Source organism: Trachurus trachurus (assembly GCF_905171665.1).
Source record: "Trachurus trachurus genome assembly, chromosome: 23".
NCBI classification, from domain to species: Eukaryota; Metazoa; Chordata; class Actinopteri; order Carangiformes; family Carangidae; genus Trachurus; species Trachurus trachurus.
In genome coordinates, this window is record NC_139912.1 from 15320714 (window position 1) to 15345385 (window position 24672).

The window sequence follows — 24672 nt, forward strand, 5'->3', positions numbered from 1 at the left end:
TTGCGTTTTTCTATATTTGGGTTTTACAGGGTTAAGCTTGAAGTCATTTTTGTTTCTCTCAAATCTTTTCTCTCTTTTACAGCAGAAACAGAAAAATGTTGACGACTGTGAGGTTACATATCATGGTATAGTTTTAAACTACATTAGAACAACATATTATTCTGTATTTATCAAACACGGTTGAAGCCTGTGATGCAGATTTGTGTGTCAGGGAAAATAAAGGCTCACACAGCCAGCTGAACTCTGTTGATGTCAGAGACGTCCCGGTCTGACGGCTCAGATGAGCTCACTGTGGCTCTGACAGACCTTAGCAGCTGCACGCACGCACACACACACTCCCCTTCCCCTCAACACACAAACACAACTACACAAATCAGCCCCGTCAGAACAGACTGGAACAACGCACACACCGTCATGAGGACCAAGCAGGTGATTCATGTGTTTGTAGAAATTAAGCTCACAGAGTGGTTACAATTTTTACATCTTTATTCATTAAGATTACAGAATTTTTTAATTATTGCTCATCATCTACTATTATCACTTGCAATATTTAAACATAGGGTTTTTTATCTTTATTAGACAACTTAAAACATGTTTGAGAATTTTGCCAGTTTGCACTGTATGAGGATTTACAACAATAAATACAGGAAGTCACTTCTTCTTTTACCATCCTATACTTTTAAAGGTTGTCATATCTGCATATAGTATGTATATACATATATGATGCTGGTGTCTTCCCCCGCCCACCCATGTGTTGGTCAGCTTCGGACCGACTAAACAAATAAAATGGTTTCTCCCCCTAACGCACAGGCTAGGATCCTGAGGCAGCTGTTAATGAAGCAACCATGGCCTACGAGAAAGGATGTGTACAAACATGGAAAGACATTCAAACACACACACAGGCACGCGCACACACACCAGCTATAGTCACTCAGTCACATATTCTTTCACACTTACAAAAAAAAAAGGGGGGGGGGGGGGGGGGGGGGGGGGGGAATAAGACTGAAGAACTACACTGACAACAGGTCACACTAGTTAAGGAGGGGACTGGCAACAGCACAAGGAGACGGAGAAACGCACAAACATCAGGAGGGAACAGCGTGACGTTGAGGTTAGAAGGGCTGTGACACAGTATGGGATCTTGTCTTTTCATGGTGGTGTGTGAGTGTACAGTAGATTCATCTCAAAGGTTCCTACACACCTTTACAGTTTCAGTTTCTTTAATTCACAGGGAATATTTTGATATTTTGGAGCTCAGCATTAAGACAGGGAAGGGGGAACTTCCAACCATTTCCTGTCTTTATGCTGAGCTAAGCTAACTGGCTCATGTTAAATATTCAGTGTACAGATATAAGAGTGGTATGAATCTTCTAAAGTCATAACAAGTTAGCATATTTTCTAAAATGTCAAAATATTCCTTAGTTATGATAAAGTCACAAAAACTGAATGGTATTTCATGTGTAGACATTTATTTTGCTATATGAATATTATAAACAAAAGATCTTTGTGCTATTTTCCACTTGTTGAAGTAAAGTGACCTTATTTATTTCCATACAGAAGAGACTTCCAGACCTGGATAATGAGCTTCTGTGTATGTGTGTTTAAGGATTTGATCCCACTGTGTGAGAGTCGAGCCGGCGGCGCCTCCCAGCAGGCCGACAGAGACTCTGACTGGTTCAGGTGCAGCTAAGAGCCGGCGGCGGCGGGGTGCGCTGACGCTGTCAGGAGAAATGACTGTCAGGTCTTTCTAATTTCCACCGGCAGGTCAGCTGGGGACGGCTGAGCAGCTCATTATAAGAGCACGGACCAAAGCCTTTCAGGTGTGGGAAGGAAGAAACTAAAATAAATCAGGTATGACGAGCCAAGTTTGGAGATTTTTTAGGAAATAAAAAGGGGAGAAAAAAATAATCCCTTTACAGGTAAATGCACATGAATTTGCGGAGAAGCCAAACGTGTATCTTGGATGGAGGAAAAATGAATCATGGTGGAATTCGGATCCCAGATTCTACTCTCAAGCTGAACCCCCTTCATTACATCTGCGAGTACCAAAGAGTTGTGTTGTGTTGTGTTGTGTATGGTCAGTACAGTAAATCTAGACAGCACCATACTTTTCATTGAGGACCTGATTGAAAAAATCTGCCTAAGTACCGGACTGGCAACAACTTGCTGCACATTTGGTATCTCTGTAATTATTATATGTCACAGTATTAAAAATGACGGTTTAAGTTAATTTATTACACTTATCATTAGAACATTTAATTGCTTATATTTATGACATATGTTGATTTTTTTTCTTCCAAAAGTTATGATATCAGATGGTGCAGGAGAGAAAAAGATAGAAAAATCTTAGTTTCTATATAAATATCTAAATATACAGTATACCCCTTGTAATGATCTGACAACCTGCCATGCTTCTAATACAGTAAAGTCATTCTTGGTAAAGGAAAAGACAAACTGTAAAGGTCAGCTCTCACTAGCTTGAAATACTTTTCATGACTTCAACACTGGCGCCGTGTGAGCAGACAGAAGCTGAGAAAGAAGCAGCCAATGAGATGGTTTCACTGTGGGTTTGAGTGACAGGTGAGAAGAACCGGCCACCATCCAGTCATACGTTTAAAAAAAAAAAAAAAAGGAGTAACGAAAAAAACTACAGGCTGATCCAAAGGGACAGAACGCGTGATAAAAAAATGTTTAAAAACAGACACAACAGTGAATCTCAATGAAACGATCAAATAAAAGACATGATATGATTGGACCCTGAGATCCCGCCTAACCCCCGCCCTCCTCTATTAGGTCTAACCCCACCCTCACAAAGTATTACACAAGAGAAAACAAAAAACATAATCACGAGTAGAAAAGAAAAGACGACAACAACAACGACAAAAAAAGAGGACAGGAAAAAGTGTCCGTCACTAAATCTTCAAAAAGGTCATCTTCATTCACACAGATTTTTTTTTTAATCAAGTTTTTTTTTTTTATATAGTATATATCTTTTTTAGCGTCAATAATTTCATCTTTAATAGTTAAACAATAAAAGATCTGACAATGGGAAGGGAGGATGGAGGGTTTACATACAACTCGACACACAAGTGAGCGTCTAAAGAGAACAAGATAATGGTGGCGTGTGTGATGACGAGCAGGAGGGAAGTAAAACGTCTCCCGTGAGAAGACGCGAGAAGAGGGGAGCTAGCTAGTGGCGGATGGCAGGAGCAGCTCCACACAGTTACAGTTAATGGTATTATTATTATTATTATTATTTTTATTATTATTATTATTATTATCGGTGTTGTCAAGCGCGAATAAATAAAACGACTGCCGTTTGCGCATGGAAATCCACCCCACACCCCGTCCCCCTCATCCACAACCCCTTCCTCCCCTTTCTCCTTCAGGGCTCGGTCAGAACTCCTCCCCCTCACTAACCCCCCCCTCCCAAAATATAAAGCAGGTGTGTTGACTTTTCTGTCCTCCATTCTGTCCTCCTCCTCCTCCTCCTCCTCCTCCTCTGTGAGTCTGTGCGATTCATGGAGTATTGGTATTTGGTCAAAGTCCAACCCCAACACTGGTTTAATACCTACAAGAGAAAGAGAGACACGTGTCAGTCAGCATGTGAACATTTATCTAATATACAAGTGGTTCATCTCAGGGAAGATTTAAACTCTCCTTTGACCTGTAATCTTAAATGCACATGCTGGGGTCTGACTGAATCCATAATATTTGTGATGGTCTTTAACTTGGTGGTTGACAGATCTGGCATCTTTCTCACTTGACTATAGACAAACAGTGATGGGAATAATGGCGTTACTAACAGCGCTACTTTTGTCAGTAACGAGTAATCAAAAAAGTTACTGTTTCCTCAGTTATAATTACTGACAGTAAAATGCAGCTTTACTTGACTCAAGAAGTCCCATCACAAAATAATACACCAGTTAAAGTGTACTGTACCTTATATACCCGTTTTTTCAGTCCAGGTAGTCGGAAAAAAGACGTTTACATGTATCGGGAACTAACCAACTCACTCATTATCCCTTGTTCCAGATAAACAGGAGGTTAGGGTTTTCCTGGTAATTTGTTACTTTTATAATGTAGTAATTCAGTTACTAACTCAATTACTTTATGGGCAAAGTAACTAGTAACTAGTAACATGCCCAACTCTGTGGACAACTGATGTTAAACATGAGTAACTGGACAAAAAAATAAAGTGGGACTTGTGAGCACATTGTTCATTCATATCAAACTATGAAAACAATGTACAGAGTGGTGACTCAGGAAAGGAGCTCATCAACAAAACACTAACCTGTAGTAATTCATCAAACTTATCTTTTCTTATCATGCTGAAAACTTAAGCTGTCGCCTTTTCAACCTACAACTTTTGATTGCAGATTTTAGATGAATTTCTCATATTATTTATGGGATGTAAACTGGACATCTTATATGGAATAATGTACTTCATGTGAAACTTGCAAGAGGTCAACATTTTCAACATCACACAGTTGCCTGATGAAAATCCCTTTTGGAGGGGTTTAAGGTATGAAATATCAGTATCAATATGTAAAATGTCACAGAGTTATCCTATTGCCCAAAAAATGAGAGTTGAGGAGAGTTTTCATACCTATAGTAGTTTGGCTTGAAGGGCCCGTTCTTGTTCAAGCCCAGATACTTGGCCTGCTCGTCGGTCAGCTCTGTCAGATGTGCATCGAACGTAGGCAGATGTAGGCTGGCCACGTACTCATCTGGAGGCCGAGACAGAGGAGGAAGAGCGCGTTAACATTCACCCGGCGTCGGTGGCTGATTAATCATTCAAATGAGAAGAGGAAGCAAAGTTCCAGAGGGGGGGGGCTCTGGGATTTACCATCTCTCCATCTCCTATCCTCATCTTTCTGCCATTCCTCTCCTCATCCCTGCCTCTTTCTCTTTTTGCATTCCTCTCTTCTTCTTCCCCATCATCTGTCTGTCTGTCAGTGTGTGTGTGTGTGTGTGTGTGTGTGTGTGTCATGGTAGCAGCAGTCGCTAACAGGGTGACCTACATTTTCTCTGTCTTTACATTGTATATGTGCTGCTCTTGCTCACTGAGGAAAAGCCAAGACATGTGACGGGCCAGCGCTGCAGACACACTGTGGGCTCTATGCACGCCCGCACACACTCGCACACACTCACATATGCACACAGACACACAGGACTCATTCTACTGTGAATGATTTGCGATCAGGGAGGCGACCCAGGATTGAACAGATGAGACTGACTGTGTTGTCTGTAGAGATAAATGCAATATGCCTGCAGGAGCTCTGCTGGGGCAAAAACAAAACCCTCTCTGTAATCGCTTCTTTGCTTGGTGGCTCCTTAAAGGTTGTGTTGGAGATCCTATTCTGGAGCAGTTTTTACTAAATTGTTTGAAATCCTCTTCATACTTTGATTACAACCAATTAATTGAATGCTTTTTCACAAAAATTAAAGAAGTCAGACACCTGTGGGACAGATACTGCTGTAAAAACATCATCCAATCATGTTTAACATAACATAAAAATCAATTGGATCGTGATGTGTCAATCAAGCAAACTGCCGTCTCTCTCCCTCCCTCCCTCCTCTGCTTGCACCGCTATCCCACAATCTACCACACAGTCTGGTGTGGCTTCAAAGAGAAGTCTGAGGAAAGGGGCTGGGACTTTTGACCTGTGTATTTTCAAAATGTGGCCTGCTAGAACCGTATTTTCCTTTTCCAGGATCTCCAACCCTACCTTTAAGACCCAAACAATATTATTATGATCTTTAAAATTGTGTTTTTTTGTATTCCAGTAGTATCAAGAAGTTTTAATCCTCAAGTTTTTGTTTTTTTTAGTATATTTTGGGGCTTTTTTCGTTTAATGGATAGTATTGTTGAGACAGACAGGAAATGGGAGGCAGAGAGAGGGGGAAAGACATGCAGCAAAGGGCCGCCCGAGTTGGGATTCGATACAGGTCTGGCTGCCACGAGGACTATAGCCTCTGTATATGGGGTGCCTGCTCTACCAACTGAGCTCAACGACGCCCCATCCCCAAGTTTTAATCTATTTACAGATAAGCAAAATAAATCTTACCCATTTTCTTGGGCAGCAGGTAGACGTCCTGCTTGTAACGTCCCTCTGGGGCGTTGTACAGCTCTATCAGAGCCAGAGCCTGGGCACAAACACACACACAAGTGTTACTCATACTAAAACACACAAACACACACAAACACGCATACCCGCAGATAAACAACAGTCATGTACCAGAATGTAAATTAGGCAGAGGCTGATCTGCTGTGTTTTACCTGGGTCGTGGCCGTGATGGAGAGCACAAAAGTGGGCACAGTGGAACAGCTGAGGTTCAGCAGACGACCCTGGAGGAGGAAACAGCAACATGAAGTTGGAGGCAAAAAAAAAAAAAACACCCACATGAGCTTAACCTTGTGTCAGGATGTGAAATCTCATGAAATATTAGAGGGTCTCCCATCTGACAGGCTGCTGTCTACAACTGACATCCAACCAGTGAATCAGAGGTTTGGCAGAGGGATTATATGACTTTGGGAAATTTAAAATCTTGTATCCGACAATGACATGTTTCTTTTCATTTTGAGTCGCTATGGTGAATCATATTGTACTGACAAACACTGTGATAAAAGCCTGTTTGTTTTTCCCCATAACACTAGACTTCTCCATGGACAGTGGATGTGTTGGATCCAGGTTTTTGCTGATCATGAGGTTATGCGTGTAAAACTGCAGAATTAAAACAGTTTGTCAAAGTTTTCATTTCTCCCATCACTCTTTCCTGTGTGGTTAATTATGGAAGAATCTTCTGTTTCCTCTGTATTTGTGGCTCCAGGAGAGGGCAGGGAGGTCAACACATACAGCTCATTAGTTTGTATGCATAAATAAATGCATGAGTGTATATAGTATTACAGTGTGAAGCAAAGCTATGAAATAAAAAGCAGTGAAAAAAAAGGCTCCTCCTTTGACAGATGCACTATTTTAAAAATTAAAGTCATTTTTCAACTTTAATGAAAACTGCCTCCTCTTCCTCTTAATTCTCTTCACCTCAGATTTATGGATGATGATGATGATGATGTATTTTACCTTTACATAAGAGACATTTTTGGAACAAGAAACCATATTTTGGAGCAGAGTGTGGAGTGTGGAGCAGAGTGTGATCTGGAGGGAGCGGAGGGTGGAGGAGCAGATTCACTGATGTGGTTGAAACCTGCTGCAGATCAAATGGCAGCAGAGGCGCAGGCAGAGACGGGCTGGCAGGTTGTCTGTCTGGTCCCGTCAGGCTGCTCTCATTCTGTCGCCGTTTGGAATACACACATCTGCCTCGGCCTCCTCTATTGTGTCTATGGGATGTTTATCTACTGTATACACTCACGTTTTCTAAAACCTGGTTTGTTGGCTACATTTATTAATGAAGTTTGGTGGAGACGCTCATTAAAAGTGACAGGATAAGAGTGGTCTCAACTTGGAATAATAAAGCTGTTCTATTGATTTGCTCTTTCACAGTGTGTATGTGTGTGTCTGTGTGTGTATGTACCTCAGCCAGCAGTACTATCCTCTTTCCGTCGGGCCAGATGACGTGGTCCACCTGGGAGCGCACCCTCTCCCAGGTCAGCTCAGGGGTCCGCAGGCTCGCCTACGGGGTGAGCACAACAGCATTGTCAATCATAAGCTTGTGTCAACCATCTTTTATTACTGGATTAAAGTTGACGAAGCATTTGGTCCATCTTGTCCAGGCCTGAAGTAACAGAGTGACAGCTTCCTATATCCACCACTCATGCTGATCACTGATCTGTTTTACAGGCAGGGAAATAAAATCAGAGCACCACAACCATGTTTATGTTTCTCATTTTATTGCCTGCACTTAATTTATGTGAATTTATTGTATTAGGACCCAAGCTAAAAGCGCTCTGTTTCTTCACAACTGCCACTGTGGGCTGATCTTTACGTTGTGTTGTCTATCTTTCAGTCTCTGTAGCTGGTTATGGATCAAGCCTTTCACTGCAACCCGTCTGAATCAAGCTAAGCTCCCGTTCCCATGGCGACGCCGAACAATCACTGCCCAAGGTCAGGCTTTAGAGACAGGAGGATGTTCAACGTGCTGTCAATCATGTTAATGGGAGCTGCACCATAGCGACAACTCTTCTCGCACTTTGATCTCGTTCTCTCTCGTATCTTTCTTCTGACACCAAAAGAGAGAACTTGCTTTATATTGTGTGTGTTATTGTGAATTCATGTTTGAATAAAAACACAAATGTGTGCGAGCTGGTGACTGACCACGTCGATCTCGGTGTTGGAGTGTCCCATGTTGCAGACGATGCAGCCGTTCTTCATGCGGTCGAGGTACTCTCTCACCACCACGTTCTTATTGCCTGATGAAGGGAGAGAACATTTTATCGTGTTAATACCAACAAACATTCAATTAAAACTAACTGTCAAATGACTCTGTATCTACTTCATTTGTTTTATTCTACGTCACTGTTTGTGTGATTTATGCGAGATGTCTGCTGTAACACTGCAGCTTCCCTTTGGCATTAACAACTCCATCTATCCCCGAGTCTTTATTGATTCAATTATTTCTCCTCTCAGTACTTAGGCTTAGTTAATTAAGTCTGAAAATGTAATCTAGTTGAAGTGTTCCACCTGTCTGCATAATGCCTTTTTCAAAGATCCTGTACACGTCTCTAAAAAACGACAGTTTCCATTGGATGTTTTGATTAAAATTCAAGGAATTTTAAGACAAACCATACTACGAAACAAACGTCAACCACTGCTGTTTTTGTTTTCGATCCATAACCATGATGGATTAAAAAAAACAGAAGTGGTGGATGCCTCCTCTCTTTTCGCTGTAGTAGGGAGATATACAGATAGGCCGTAAAGGTGAACCCAAAAAAAGTCTCACAGAAAATGATTTCCGCTCCGACATCCGGGGGCTACACGATCTTTGCTTCATAAAAAAGATTGATTCATGCTCAGCTAATCGGTGGGAGTTCGGAGCTCATAACCCCACAAGAGTCCCGTGATCGGGACCGTAATTCGGCACTAGTTCCTCCTTCTGAGCGTAATGAGATTTTGGTTCGTGGTGGAGGCACGGCCGTCACGTGATCGCGCTACACCAATAAAATACCCGCTTTTAGTAAACACAACGGCACTATGGCGACCGCCATGGTTTCATCCAGCAGTAGTTGTGATGAGGAAAAGAGACCGAAAAGTCATCAAAAGTGAGCAGAAATGATCTTAAACAGTGCTATATACGTCGCCGTGTCCGCGAAGATTGATGAGACAAATAGGCAATAAGGTGAAGTATAGCAAAAGTGTCTTAAACACACTTGATTCGATACCTGGGCATATTCTATGTATTTTTCCATAGACAACAAAGTTGTTGTGTCGTTGTTAGATGGTTATTGATTTGCTTACTACGGTATACCAGAGGCTACCTTAATATCAGAAGCCGTCTTCATCAGCGCTTGTCAACCATTTATTTGTTTTTCCATATTCTGTGTTGTAAACTGTTTTCCTGTCTGTATACTGCCACAGTAACAGTAGTGACAGTTAATGCGTTGTTGCCAGGGTTACCGAGACGCCTTTCTTATGCCAGTAATATGTTGCCGACTTAAGACGTATAGAATTGACGTGTTAACAGGTAATATGTTGCCGTCTTAAGACGTATAGAATTGACGTGTTAACAGGTAATATGTTGCCGTCTTAAGACGTATGGAATTGACGTGTTAACAGGTAATATGTTGCCGTCTTAAGACGTATAGAATTGACGTGTTAACAGGTAATATGTTGCCGTCTTAAGACGTATAGAATTGACGTGTTAACAGGTAATATGTTGCCGTCTTAAGACGTATGGAATTGACGTGTTAACAGGTAATATGTTGCCGTCTTAAGACGTATGGAATTGACGTGTTAACAGGTAATATGTTGCTGTCTTAAGACGTATGGAATTGACGTGTTAACAGGTAATATGTTGCCGTCGTAAGACGTATAGAATAGAGTTATGAGCTATGAACTCCCGCTGATTAGCTGAATCGATCTTTTTTATGAAGTAAAGTGTAGTCCCCGGATGTCTGAGCGGGATGAAATGATAACAGGGTTCACCTTACGGCCTAAGAAGATCCTTCATACCTACGGCCATCAGACTTTTAAAAAAAAATACTTTTAGTACTTCTAATAGATGAGCTGCCTGACAAATGGATTTCCATTTGGGATGAATAAAGTTATTCCTATTCAGCTCTTAAATATGTGTATCTGGAGTTACATGTTTGTACAATGGAAACATGCTAATGATGCAAATTTGTGATGTCATTAAGGGGAATACATTCAAATTTTATCCTCATCCTAATGTATCTATTTACAGAGTGATTGTGAGACTTCATTAGAGTTATGATTATTATCTTCATTTTCTAATATTGTTGAAATTTTAAATCAACTCATAACTGATTTCACTACAGTAGGATTATTCATTTAGGAATGATCCAACAAGCTCTCTAGGCTCTAATGAGATGACGTTGATGGAGTTTACAGTACCATGACCTTAATGCAGCGAGTGCTTGTCCTCTTTGATTCATTTCACCTCACTGTGGAACTTTCTTAGCGACACACAGCCCATTTGTCTCCTTCATTATTCTCTTATTATCTTTTCCTGATCCGCTACATTTTCAGCGTAAAGCCAGCCCACAGCTCCAGGCCTGTCAGCAGCGCCAGGTAATGAAGCAGAGACAAGTAATTCACTGCTCCAAATAAGTGTTGAGGACAAGTCCCTGGCTGCTGAACTGAGAACATGTTCTGCTGCTGAACTGATGACAGCGACTGAATATATCTGTCCAGTCCCTCCTGAACCAACAGTGACAGAGCGGTAGGACTAGTATTATGTCTCGCTCCTTCCCAAAACATATTATAGTTGATATTCTCTCCGTTCATTTGCTGCTTTTATTTAAGCGCTGTTATTTTTGGATTATATTCCAACAGGACGAATCCCTGTGGAGCCGCTATGAGGCAATTAGTCAGCATTTTAAAAAGGTCACACTGTGGAGTGACTGAGAAATCTGAACACGAGAGGCCGAACCAAACCGAACCTGTGCAGGTGATGACGATGTCCACTTGTCTGATGACTTCATTCAGCTTCACCAGCCTGAAGCCGTCCATGCTGCCGGCGGGGAAAAGACAATAAAGAGCGTTAGACTTCTGCGGTGCGTGGACACCAGCGGAGTGGGTGTAGGGAAACTGGACGAGTGGAGTCTCACCAGGCCTGCAAGGCACAGATGGGGTCGATCTCTGTGACGTAGACGATGGAGCCCATCGCTTTCAGGGCAGCACAGCAGCCCTTTCCAACCTGAACACGACAGTAAACAGACATTGGCGATCAAAAGGAGACGACATAATGACATGTCGACAAGCTTGTGTTGTGTAGGTCAGACTAATGAACACGTAGGGTTGTGTACATTATCCACTAGTCTGTGTCCGATCAGGTAAAAAGAATAAAACAAGTTACACTGCCACTGTTTGGACTTTGATTTGAAAGTACAATAACTCATCCTAATAATGTAGAGTTTTTATTTATTGTTGTGTGAGGTGTCCATAAAATGTTCCACATTTGCTCTCAGTCTTCCTGGTTCCTCTGTATAAATGTTAAATAAATGAGCATTTAAAACCTATGTTCCCTGGTGGTGCACGAATATAGCTGCAATGATTGGGTGATAAAGCCGGTGATCAACAGTGCAATAAGCTGATATTAATGATAATCAATTCATGACAATTACACTGTTTCCCTCGAAAAATGCAAAACATTCCCTGGTTACAGCTTCTCATTGTTTTGTCTGAATCTGAATCTCTTTTAGATTAGTCAGAGAATATAATACATAATATACCAACATAATTAAACTTCAGGAAATTGTAGTAGGGTCTATTTCCTGACAATTTACACACCAAACAACTGAACAATTAATGAGCTGCTTCAGGAGATGGGATTTTACATTTAAGTCTTTGAGTGAATACACATTGTGTATGTGGCTGTGTTCGTGTGTGGGCCTCACCTCTCCATATCCACACACCACCACCTGTTTGCCTCCAAACATGACATCAGTGGTTCTCTTCAGGCTGAGGACACAAACACAGTTTATTTCACGAGCAGCCTGATATGTATGCAGACTGTGCTGGAACAGAGAGAAGGAGGAGGAGGAGGAGGAGGTGGTAGTTGTGGGCGTAATTGCCCTGGAACAATAAATGTGAAAACAACAAACACGATCTGTTACTGAGGTTAAACAGGAGGTTGCTTTCGTACCCGTCCAAGATGGACTCTCTGCAGCAGTAGAGGTTGTCGAACTTCTGCTTGGTCACAGAGTCGTTGACGTTCATGGCGGGGACACACAACTTCCCTGCCTTGGACAGCTGGTACAACCTACACACACACACACACACACAAAACACACACAAACATAACAAATACATTATTATAAAATAATTTAAAATGTATTGTCTTCTAGTTAAGATAATACAGTGACACATTAAGTGAGAGAATATTTAGTCATTTCAGTTTTAAAATGGGATTGAATAGGATTGTTTTTTCTTTCATCAGTCATATATTTATATTTATTGCATTTATTACTACTATTTACCTGGAATTACAAATATTTGCTCATATTTTATTTGCATTTAAGAGGGTTTCATGAATAAACACAGTCTTGCTACAATTGTGTAATCACAGTACACTGTTAATGCAGAACATTTTCACCACTAGATGGCGATGTTACCACACCAGAAACTGAGTGCCTGAGTACGTCTGTGTGTGATAGTTGTGTGAGAATGTAGGTGCACAGTTTCATTGACAAGTGATTTATCTGCTTTTACACTTTTACAGGAAGCACCGATACAGAGAGCATGAGCTAAGTTCATTCATGAAGCACATTTAAACACAGAATAAGCTGCTGTGTAAAGGATGTTAATATATAAAGTAAAAGCAGTGACACAAAGAAAATCAATCAACAGCAATAGTCAACCAGGTACAAATACAGAATTACAGACAACATAATAGATAAAAGAGCAATGGGTCAAAAACATCTAATTTCTAATGGCAACTTGGTTTCACATCCATGCAACAGCATTTTGGATCATCTCACTGACGAGTTAATGAAAATATAGAAACACAGGAAAGTACAATAACCATGTTGTGATGTAATGTGCTTTCGTACCTGTGCACACCGGTGACGCTCTCCTCTACAATGCCCTTGATCTTCTTGAACATGTTAGGGTATTTTTTATAAATCCAGTGAGTCAGGTCTCCACCGTCATCCAGGATCTGACAGACAATGAGAGACAAGGACAAACAGAGTGGAAGAAAGAGAGGAGCATTGAGAGAGAGCTTATTATGAGGAATGAAAAAAAATAAAGACAGAATCTGCATGAACTTTGAAACAGAAAATCAAACTTGTGTTTTTTCTTCTGTGAAAACGTTCAACTTATTAATGTGCTTCAACACAAGCCCCAAAATATGTATATATGTTAAAAAAAATCTAGTTCAAACAGCAGCCAGTGAGAAATGCTTTCATTTATTTAAAAATGTAGGTGTGCTACCATGTTGGGTTGCCAGCCCTCCACGTTGACGCAGCGGTCGATGCACCACCAGAAGTCGTCCTCCGACTCGCCCTTCCATGCAAATACGCTGAAACCTAGAAAGAGGCGGGAAGCATTTAATATAGAGAAGCTTGGAAGTGTGACAGGGAGAGAATCGGGCAGAGGTGGAGAGTGAGTCAAAGAGAGTTTGAATATTTTAAAAGGCAGGAGAAGAGGGAGAAGGGCAGGTGTCACACACGGGAACCTCTCCAGGAGTCTCACCTCCCTCCGCCAGAGCAGCTGCCACTTCGTTCTGGGTGGAGTAGATGTTGCAGGCCGCCCATCTGCACTGAGCCCCCAGAGCTGACAGAGTCTCCATCAGCACCTGAGGAGAGGAGAGAGAGGACGGTCCAGGTTGGTTTTGTGTACTGGCTGCTGACATGACACTGTGTTAACAGTGGTGCTCAAACTTTTTTACATGAAGGACCCCTAAACTGACACAAATTAGACCACGGACCCCCATTGCACAAAATTTTGAAGCAAACACCAGAAATAGACTGAAGAACGTTACTTTTTTTAATCAATGTACGTACAAATTAGGGCCAATGGCGTGAATTTTGGGAAATATTGTAGAGAAATTTCTGGAAAAAAGTGGTCCCCAATAAAAAAGTTTAAAAAGAATTCTAAAAAATAGTGGTAAGATTTCTTTAAAAAAAAGAAGAAAAAAAAAAAAGAAGTTAAAAATGTTCTAGAAAAAAGTGGTAAAATTCCTCAAAATTTCTGAAAAAAAAGAAGGAAAAAAAAGTGTGTGTGTGTGTGTCTCTTGTGTGTTTTTTGCATTCCTACTCACAGCAGTCTGGGCAGTGATGTGGGTGCAGCCCACCACCTTGGCACCGGCGAGGGGTTTCTCCCCCTGGGCTCGCTTCCTCAGGGCCATCAGCGCTGGCATCTCTGAGGGAGGAGAAAGAAACACACACACACAAACACACACACACACTTGAGTGGTTAAAGGAATCAGCTGGGTGGGAAGAAATTCCCATCGTTTAATCCTTGACTCATCCGGCTGAAGGAGTTACTGATGCTAAGGTTATATATATATATATATATATATTAATATATTATGTGTGTGTGCGTGCATGTGTGTGTGTGTGTGTGTGTGTGTAGCCTGCAGGGTTCAGCTGAGGCCCTGTGTAAAGTTCTGTGAAGCAATTACGGGAAGATGTGAATCATGTGTTTGGGGTGGTGTTCACACTTGTGGCGGGGGACATATGGCCACCCAGCAGCACCACACATATACAATACAACCCCCCTCAGAGCATCAGATGCTTGTGTTACTGTGTCTGTAATGTGAAAACATCACCATTTCCTTCAATTAATGCTCTTTTTTAATTCTATTTTCAACTATTTTAAGCTTTGACTAATCTCATTGCACCTTCTCAGAGATTTGAATCAATTCTCTGAACCCGCTAACCCCTCACGTTTCTCCTTTTCAAAAGCGAGCGGCGGCTGTGACGGCAGCGGCTCGTCTGCTTTACCTTGCTCGGCAATCTCGATCTCTCTGCGCCCGAAGTCGGCCTGTTTGATGTTTTTGATGCAGAAGTCCCCGTTGCCCTTGGAGTTCTTCTGCTGTTTGTCCCGTGGAGATGTCTCATCGTCAGAGCTGTCTGTGTACGATGCCGCTACAAGGAACACAAACAGAGACAACGGTACTGTCAACATGTCACACACACACTCAGGAAAAAAATACAATAGTACCAAGTAAGTCCTTTTGCAAAATAAGTGTTTTTTTATTTGTTAAACTGGTGATTTTTTATTTACTGATGAATCACCATAAAAAAGTTTTTTAAAAATTCCCCACAGCCCAGGACACATCTTCAAATATCTGTTTCATCAGTTCATCACAATCCCAAAAATATTCTGTATTTTGTGGTAAAAAGAAGTTAGTAAAGAAATCATCAAATGGTCATATCTGAGAGGCAGGACCCAGCAAATATTTAGAGTTTGCATGAAAACAGACGACTGTCAATAATGCGTTTTTACTTTATTATCAATTTGTTCTGCTGGTCGTCTAATCTATTGATCATTACAGCTCTGATGTTTTTACAAGCACCATTCAGACTGGATTTTGTTTATTCACTTGACTCTTTCATCCGGAGCTTCTAGGTTTCAAAGTGTGGAACAAACACAGTGTCCCTTTGGTTTCTACACTGTGAATCAAGCCTGTACTTTTCCCCCAAACCCTGCAATTTGACTTTGGTAAGCCACAGATTCTGCACAGCGCAGAGTTCAATTGACTATAAAGCTACCGTTTCCTAAGAGAAACTGCAGCTTGTGTCCGATGTTAAGAACAACAGAGAGTAAACAGCCCGAATGCGCTGCGACAAAAAAAGAAGAAGAAAGAGACGTGTTGTTGCAGCATTGGTATCGGTGCACCTCTGAGATGTAAACAGCACACTCCTGTCTCAGTGTGTGGTTCTGCTGTGCAGGTATTAGTCCTTGTTGGACACGATGCCAGCATCTCTCCTTCCTTCTCTCCTCTCAAAATGAACATGGTCCAGATAAGACTGGGTGCCTTGCCAGCACCTTAACAATACTGTAGTTAAAGAACATGCTGTACTCTGCCAGGAGGGGAAAGGCTTTAAAAAAAAAAAAAAAGTAGGGTAATAATCCGTGAGTTTACTGTTAGAAAAAATCTTCTTTTGAAACCTCCCCATAATGACAGGAAGAGAGGCTGGGGGATCATGTGAGCTGAGGAGATATCAGGGGTCATGAGGACAGACGTACTGATACTTACAGAGGATATTGGGCCGGAGCCAAGGATAGCGAGGAGGTAAAGGAAAAGTCCTCAAGAGTATATCTCTCTTGAGAAACTTTAGGATTTGTTACGTATTTTGTCCTCAGATGGGTTTTAATGGATTATAATCAACCACCACATTGACTTAAATTTAATATTTTGTCTCAGTCTGACACTTAAAGGATTAAAACAGATTCCTACTTTTTATATTTGAAGTTTTTTCACAAACTTTTGGTCCCAACAATCCACATTAGGTAAAGATTAGTAGCAGAGCTTAAACAAAAAAAAAGTCTATATCACAGTGGCCTTGGGAAAAGAGGCGCTAATGCATTCTCTGTACTGTGGGAACCATCAGAGAAATGAGAAGCACTCCTGTGAGGGAATTATGGGAGAAGACAGTCAGCGAGTCAGCAGAGAGGGATGAGAGAAAGAAAAGAAAAAAATGAGAGAGAGAATCAGAGAGTTCAAAGGGGGAGACAGTGGGAGCTTCACAAGTGTCGGAAAATACTCCTCATATCGACAGCATTGACAACACTTTGCTCGGATTACAGCGACGGCTGTTGCTGTAATGGCCCGACACAAGAAGTCAACAGCACAGTCAAAAAAAAAAAAAAAAGAAGCTTGTCAAACCACTGAGTGAAATAAATGCAGACTAAGTGCTCTCACCACTATCACAATATCTTGGAAAAGAAAAAGTCCAGGTCATTATTTTAGCAATGGTGTGGCAGCCTGCGGCTACAGAGGGAGGTTCCTGGGAAGTGGAGTGATTTAGTAGTGAGCTGGCTGCAGGAGGGAGGTAAATAAGAGCCGAGGTGAAAGAGAGGGAGGGGGAAAAAAAGCAAGTGAAGAGAAGAAAAGGGAATTAGATTTAGTGGCGGGAACTGGAACATTTCCGACTCTCACCTTAGAGAGGGACCGGTTTTGATCTTAGAGCTGCAAAACAAGTAGGCTACAGAGCTGAACTCATTTTGAATTCCATAACATATAGATTTAAGCAGATTCCCATTTCTGTGGCGGTTATAAAGACAGTGACACAGCTGGGGTTGCAAAATTCTGGGAATTTTCAAAGTTGGAAAATTTCCACGGGACTATATGGGAATAAACGGGAATATATGGGAATTAACAGGAATATATGGGAATAATAGGAATATATGGGAATAAACGGGAATATATGGGAATTAACAGGAATATATGGGAATAAACGGGAATATATGGGAATAAACTGAATATATGGGAATAAACAGGAATAAATCCAAAATTTACAAAATTGAAGGTTGGGGGGGGGGGGGTCCATGTTTTTTATTTGTATTATTTTGCATGGATGTCTGCTTATTACAAAACAAAAATATTTACATTTATGTTTGGATATGATACAGTTTGTTTAAATTATCCCCAATTTCCAGTTATTTCCCATAAATTCCCATGGAAAGTTTCCAATTTGGAATATTTCCAGCTAAACTTCCCATGGAAAGTTTCTGGTAATTTACCGGAAATTTAATGGAAATTTTCCGCCCCTTTGCAACCCTAGACACAGCTAATGTTTCCTCCAAATGTCAAGATCTCCTCTGAAAACCACACAGACGAGACTTCTTTCTACACGTTTCATATAGTTAAGGCCCCTTTTTCTAACAGGCCTATTGAAGCAGCTAAAAAGGCCAAATGCCCTAATTTGTAAACAAAAGATTTCTGCCTGAGTTTTCCCTCCTGGAAGACAGAAACTCTTGGTCTTTTTCTCAGCTGACCCTGATTGGTGTCGCTTGCCTGCAAAAACTGTAAAAAAAAGAAAGTGCTGGTGGGGAAGTCACAGGACCAAAATGTTTCATCTCTTCTCGAGTTCAGAGCAGCCTTGACCTGAGGGACCCATTACAGCCGTCCACTAATACTGACTGAAAGTCCATTTGTCCATTTGTCCATCTGCCATCCATCTGTCTGTCCATCACTCTGTGCCACTAGCAGCGACGCCGTCCAAGTGGTATAATTTGCAGATTAATTCATCACATTAATGGTGTCGCTCGATGCTCTCTGCCCTGTCGGCTGTCGGTGACCCACAATGCACAGCGGGAAGTAAAAGTCCCCAAAAACGAAGCAGCTTAAGCAGTTTATAGACCTTTAGAAAACTTTGCTTTTAGAGAGTTGATGAAAAGATGAGGGCAACAGGTTAAGAGGAGAGCAAGAACAGGGTTATTCACATCAGACTGTGCTTTGCATCTTGATGCTGTCCAAGTGTTTATGCTCGATAACAGAGTGAGACCCTCTCTCTCTCTGTTCTATGTTAAAGGAGTAGTTTTACATTTTTTTGAAAACACAGTATGCTTATCCAACCTTCCTTTACCGAGCAGAGACGGCACTAGTTGCCTGGCTGCCTCATGATTTTAATATGGATTAAAGGATAAGGTCGCAGCTTTTAGTCTTCAAACTATGAGCAGAATCAGGTTGTAATTTGCTGTGGTGGTCCCCTCCTCTGTCTAGTTGCTGTTACAGGATGTGCTTTCACTGTCGATGGTGGGGGAGTTTTGAATTGCTGCAAACAAGATTTGTGGATTTCTTTTTTCCTCCCTCCCCAACACTAGAACTGAAAACATATTATTAAGAAGGTCTCTTTTGATAACCAGTCTAAACAGGAGGAATGTTTGCACCAAGCAAAACCTGTTCTGGAGTTCATATAGGTGCCTTACTGTTGTTTTGCAACAGACTTGAACATTTCCTTTAAGCAAACAAACTGTAGACAGAATTTTTTTTATTTTTTTTACCTTTTGACCAAACCAGGCTGGCCGTTTCCCCCATCATCAGTCTTTAAGCTAAGCTAAGCTAACCATCTCCTGGTTGGAGCTTTATATTCCCTTGAGCTATTTCGATGGCCAACTGTGGCAGGACAGAGGATATACTGGCAATCCCTCTGGTGATAAACACATTGGGGGAGGCTCTCTAGCAATAAGCACACTCTCTTAGAAGAACTTCCATGAACTGAAGGTGCACCTTTTTCCAATTTGAGCACTGGTGGCTCTTGAATATCACTTGGCTGGTAAGTTTGTTTTTCTTGCACTAGAAAAAGCAAAAACAACTTCTAGTTGTCAGTTTCCCTCCTCCACCATTATCCCTGCTTCTGCACCCACTTTCCTACACTTACAAAGACTTCCCACATGTTGCACACAAACTAGATACATAGAAAGGATGAGAGTTTTTTGGCAAAACTCTTTTTTTCATTCATCTTCTCTAACTTGTTGTTTCTCACCACCACAGTTGTGAATGGAGGTTTGAGTCTTCTGTGCCATTCGGTTTCAACCACACCCAATACTTCCCAGCAGTTCTCCCTCACCTCTCCCCCCACCCTCTCTCTCTCTCTCCCCGGCAGACCACCAGCAGCTAATCCTCTAACACAGAGCCCACAGTTTCACATGAACCGCAGTGTCAAGAGTGTGAGAACGAGAGCCAGAGAGATAGAAGTGGCTGGTGAGGAGGACGGACGGACGGGGACGGACGAGGTCAGCCAACAGCTCCTCTCACTGTGGAAAACTCTCTATATCTTTTGGTGTCGTAAAAAGAAGATTTCAATGGTGTCGTATCCACTGGTGGCATGACTGATAAGTGAGCTGTATGGATTGAGCAACAGGGAGGGAAAGTGTGCGAGTGTGTGTGTAAGTTCACCTGAGCTGTAGCTATCTGTGGAGGACTGGGAGATGGAGCGGGAGAGAGAGCGCCGGCCAATTTTAGAGGGACGCTTGTTGAATTCCTGTTTCTGGTCAGCAAACTGGATCTGCTTACACAAAGAGAGAGAGAGAGGGAGGGAGAGAGAGGTTAGAGATCAGTTCACATTTTAACAGCTTCTGCTTCGTCATGATACTCGCTGACCACCAGGCACCAAGCAGCACACATAGTAAAACATTAACTCTGGTTATGATGACACTTGAAATTCAATGGCAAACCTTCAAAAAAATCAAACTTTGACTTCGTCTTTAATCTTTTCCAGTTGGGTCAAGCCGTCTTGTTTATAAGGAGAAACTACACGACTTTTAAAAAGATTTAAAAAAGAGAGACAACGAAGCCATTATCAAGAAGCCACAAGGCCACAGGGGGTACGACAGTTCATCCTGCTCGTGTGAAGTGGGTGGGAAGTGTCGTCAACCCACTAAACTGACCATGACTCTCATTCTGGCACAGTTGGTCTTTTCCGCTGTTACATTAGCCCACAGCCCGGTGCATCATCATAATTCATGAACTGATTAGACTGCAGACTGTGCAGAGCATGAATGGCTGACTTATTCCTGCAATAAAAAAACCTTGCAACAAGCTCGTGGGGGTGTGTGCATTCAAGCATGAAAACAGAAAAGTTGGCGAACGACACCCACACGGTTGAAGCAAATTATTTTCTTGTCAAGCTACGGATTGAGAAGTGAGATTCTGCCAAAGCCACACACGGAGGTGGTGAAAACATGTCGATTAAAGAGCAGCCAGGCGAGTGCGTCGTTCAGAAAAAAAAAAAAAAAAAAGAAAAAAGAAAAAAAAGGGGGGCCGACCTTGGGCGCGAAAACAAGCGAATGTTTTCAGATTTTTTATCAAAGATGAGTGGCAAAACAATCCTGACATTCAGACACATCCTCTGCGTGTGCGTGTGTGACGGAGAGGGTCTGAATGTGTGTGTGTGGGTGTCTTCATTCACTCATTCATTCTCACACGGGGTGAATGACACGGGGCAGAGCTGCTGGTCCGGTCACAAAGAAGACCGAGTCATCAAAACCAGAGGTTGCACATCAAATAAACACCAGTAGTGGCTCAACGCAGCCAGCGACATCGACACGGCTCCTAACAGACCTCCAGACCTCCATAATGACATAACAGCTCTTAGAGAACAAGACAATCAACCACATTACACACAACGAAGCTAGGGCATGACTACTTCCTGACTTCCAGTCACGACACATTAGCTTTCTTTTGTTCCTGATGTCAGGTGACCGCTGGACGCCGAGGTCTGGACCTCCGGATGCTGAGGTCCGAGCCGTCAGCCACAAACCATCCGCCCTGTCCCTTTGTTCCTTACCTTCTTCACACAGGGCTCACTGCCTTCCCCATCCTTTTTCTTCTTCAGCATTGCAACATGTGTGTGTGAGCCTGTGTGCGTGTGTGTGAGATTCGAGGCCCAGTGCACCGGGGACACCTTGTCTCTCAAAGTCTGATCATTTCCTGGGCTACACCTCCTCTCCCTCTGCCTCTGCCTCTTCTAGGCCTCCGCTTTTCTTCCAATCCAGCCCAAACTGGTCTGACCATGCGCCAGCAAACAATGCAATGAATTGTTTCCCCTTCCTTTCTTTTCCTTTTTTTTTTTACCCTCCCTCTCTCCCACTTCTGTATTCTTGTTTAATTGTTGATTGTTCAAGAGATTGGGGTCCATGAATTGCTGGTATCAAAACTGAAGCTAAGCTTTACCCCAGCTGACCCAAGTAGAGCATTAGAGCTGGTTATTACATCAAGAGATGGAGAACTATTGAAAGGTGTTGACCATCTTCTTTAATCAGCTTCTTAAGAGTTCATTTATCACAACAAAAAGAAAACACGCCTCTTTATATTGTTATATAATATCAATACTGAAATCCAGAAGTGTGAGACGACCCTTCAGTGGATGCATGGATGTCCTCTAGAGATATCTAAATATGTTGCTCATACAGTAAACTAGGGTGGGACCTCCATGAAGTTACAAAAAACAAACCCAACACTGAGCACGAACAACTCGTTATCTAAAAATGACTTTCTATCCAACAGGTGCTCACCAAGGACGAAACACAAACAATCTGTTTAATTAAATAAGCCATAACATACAAAACCTAAAGGAAAAAAAAATCTCTTAAACAACATAATGATAAAGGCACTAGGTGCAGCTGATGGTGCTAATAATCATGACCTCTAAAAACAGCCCATAATAGGTCTCTTCGGGCTTACTGGATGGAGGTTAGATGACGGGCTTTAGGAGCTCAGAGTTGCACTGAAGGATTGAGGGTCATTTTGGTGGAGGCGGTAGCGGTGGTGGGGGGTGTGTGTGTGATCGAGGGGCTTACGAGATGTTTTTTGGGACAAGATTACCACAGGTTAGCTCAGGCCTCAGAACAGGAGGTCCTGCCAGACAGAATGACACAGTGGTTTGCTTATTTCGGTGAAAACGAGTTTAAACGTAGGACAGAAGTGTAACCCTTTCTGTTGTCACCCCCAAAGCTCGGCTCTGTACATGTTACACACTAATTTACACATGTAGGCTCATGAGAACAAGAGGTTTGATATTTTTTTAGCCTGCAGCCAGAATAGATTTCCAGGAATAATCTCAGAGCATACATGAGCAGGGAGGCAGATCAACATATTAACCATCTTTTTATTCATGCGGGACAATTTTTTTTATTTTTTTTGGTAAATCTGTGTTTTTGACTCACTGCAATCAGTCTTTACGATTAAATTTCAGACTGTGAATGAGCCGATGCTCTTATCCGCAGCTGCTTACAGAAAAACGTGCCAGCCAAATGCTGATCAGCTGTTCCTACAGCTTTACTCTACACCCTGCACCCTGAGATGTATTTATGAATGAATGAACCCTGTGGTACTGCAGCAGTCACATTCTGATGTGTTTAGAAAAAAAAAGGATAATTACCTGACAGACATGCATTAATCAAAACCCGGATGACCTGAGGTAACACGGTAAACACAACGTCATGGTAACCCGACATGACCCGGGCTCGGAGAGACTCATTACCGTAGATCTTATGTAATGTAAGAGAGGCTGATGGAGACAGCAACACTCTGCTCCTGCACGAGTAGATTAGACTGCTACTGAGGAGTAGGTTTGCATGACTCAGCATCACATAAAAAAAAAGGTAATTTTCCCCCAAACACAGACAGGCAGATTGTTGTGGAAAAATCATTACGTGCGGTTCTTTCAATCCGTTTTAAAATTATTAATATTATATATTATATTAATAATATTAATATTTTCTATTATTTCAAGTAGAAAACAAAAACAGAACTGAACATGTGAGTGTCAGCTGCTTGATTTTTCTGTCAAACCGTCACATTTACCTCCTCCGCCATGTCTCTGTGTCTGTAACCTCGCAGTGCACGCCTCTACATTATGGATGGTGACTGATTGGGAGGCTAATGACATGTGAATAATAAATGTTAACTCAATACTAGGGCACATGGGAGCTCGCCCAGGACCGACACCTTCCAGTCGGGCGTGTGAGTTAAATATGGGTGAAGGAAACCTGGAGAAGAAGATGATCAAAGTCAATTCTGAAGTATGAAGTATAGGCCAGAAAGCAGAGGATACGTGGGATACTGGGGGTGAGGTGCACTGAGTTTGACAGCATGTTCACACTTTGCAATGTCGCCAAGCAACCGTTACAAATCCGTTTCCAGTAACTCACGCACATGTGGTAAAAAAAAACGACAAGAAAACAAGTTGCAAACAATAAAAAAAAAAAAGGGAAACGTCCAACGTGTTCATCATCAGCACTTGGCCCAGAAAGGAACGGAGTGACTTGATTATATTAAAAAAAACAGAGTCATCATAAGTTCACGCCAGCAGAGTGTGACATGAAATGGCCTTTCAATAACAGTGGGAGTCTAGTCTTCGATAATACAAATGGGCTTTTCACTTAGCGAGGATCACGATACTATCAGGCTATTTTTATGCTAGCTTGAGGACATGCATGAAAAATGACTTTTCCATTTGTGTGTTGGGGGTGAGGAGGAGGAGGAGGAAGAGGCCTAAGCTCTGCCTGTAATAATTTATATCCTTTTAAGTCCAATAGAAAGCTTTAAAGCGGGACAAAAGTGAACTAAATGCATGTCTGACCTCACACACACTGGGCTTTGCGTCCCATCTGCCTATTTAAATCGATGATAGTGTGTAGTAATAATCTAAATACGACTATAAATGTCAGACAATGTAAATCCTGCCCCCTGCCATATTCAGCATGTGCTCTACAACCCCCCACACCCTCCTCCAGTGAAGGGTATGGTTTGTTTTAACTCCGCTAAAGACACCATGCTTCAGGACACGGTGGATCCCTGGTTGAAGACAATCAACAAGCGAGCCGAGCGCCATGGGATACGCAGCGCAGGGCAGCGAGAGCGTCTGAGCCGGCCTGGTGAGAAAACAGAAACCCCTCTGGGCGAGGGGAGAAGGAAAACAAGCACAGATGTACTGTGGCAGCAAACGATGATGGGATATTGTATGTTTTCCTCCCAGCCGTTTATTACAGCTGCTGATCCGGCATCTTCCTCTATTAACATCACCAGGAACTTATTACGTTTTTACCCCCCCACCAGAGGACCAACCTGATGCAA

The 24672-nt window shown here is 42.1% G+C and overlaps 1 protein-coding gene across 1 annotated transcript in view; it reads right to left on the minus strand.

Moving 5' to 3' along the window:
- Window positions 1-474: 474 nt before the first annotated feature.
- The window catches only part of ahcyl2b (adenosylhomocysteinase like 2b), a 45133-nt gene continuing 20935 nt past the window's right edge, over window positions 475-24672 (minus strand). Inside the window, exons 2-17 of the mRNA XM_084000004.1 lie at window positions 19993-20101; window positions 15089-15232; window positions 14404-14504; window positions 13836-13938; window positions 13575-13669; window positions 13193-13299; window positions 12286-12402; window positions 12038-12101; window positions 11249-11337; window positions 11081-11151; window positions 8277-8371; window positions 7537-7635; window positions 6284-6352; window positions 6072-6150; window positions 4610-4730; window positions 475-3571 (exon numbers count right to left, since the gene is read on the minus strand). Coding sequence (XP_083856130.1) covers window positions 3565-3571; window positions 4610-4730; window positions 6072-6150; window positions 6284-6352; window positions 7537-7635; window positions 8277-8371; window positions 11081-11151; window positions 11249-11337; window positions 12038-12101; window positions 12286-12402; window positions 13193-13299; window positions 13575-13669; window positions 13836-13938; window positions 14404-14504; window positions 15089-15232; window positions 19993-20101 — 1470 coding nt within the window. The 3' untranslated portion in view covers window positions 475-3564. The remainder of the gene's footprint in view (window positions 3572-4609; window positions 4731-6071; window positions 6151-6283; window positions 6353-7536; window positions 7636-8276; window positions 8372-11080; window positions 11152-11248; window positions 11338-12037; window positions 12102-12285; window positions 12403-13192; window positions 13300-13574; window positions 13670-13835; window positions 13939-14403; window positions 14505-15088; window positions 15233-19992; window positions 20102-24672) is intronic.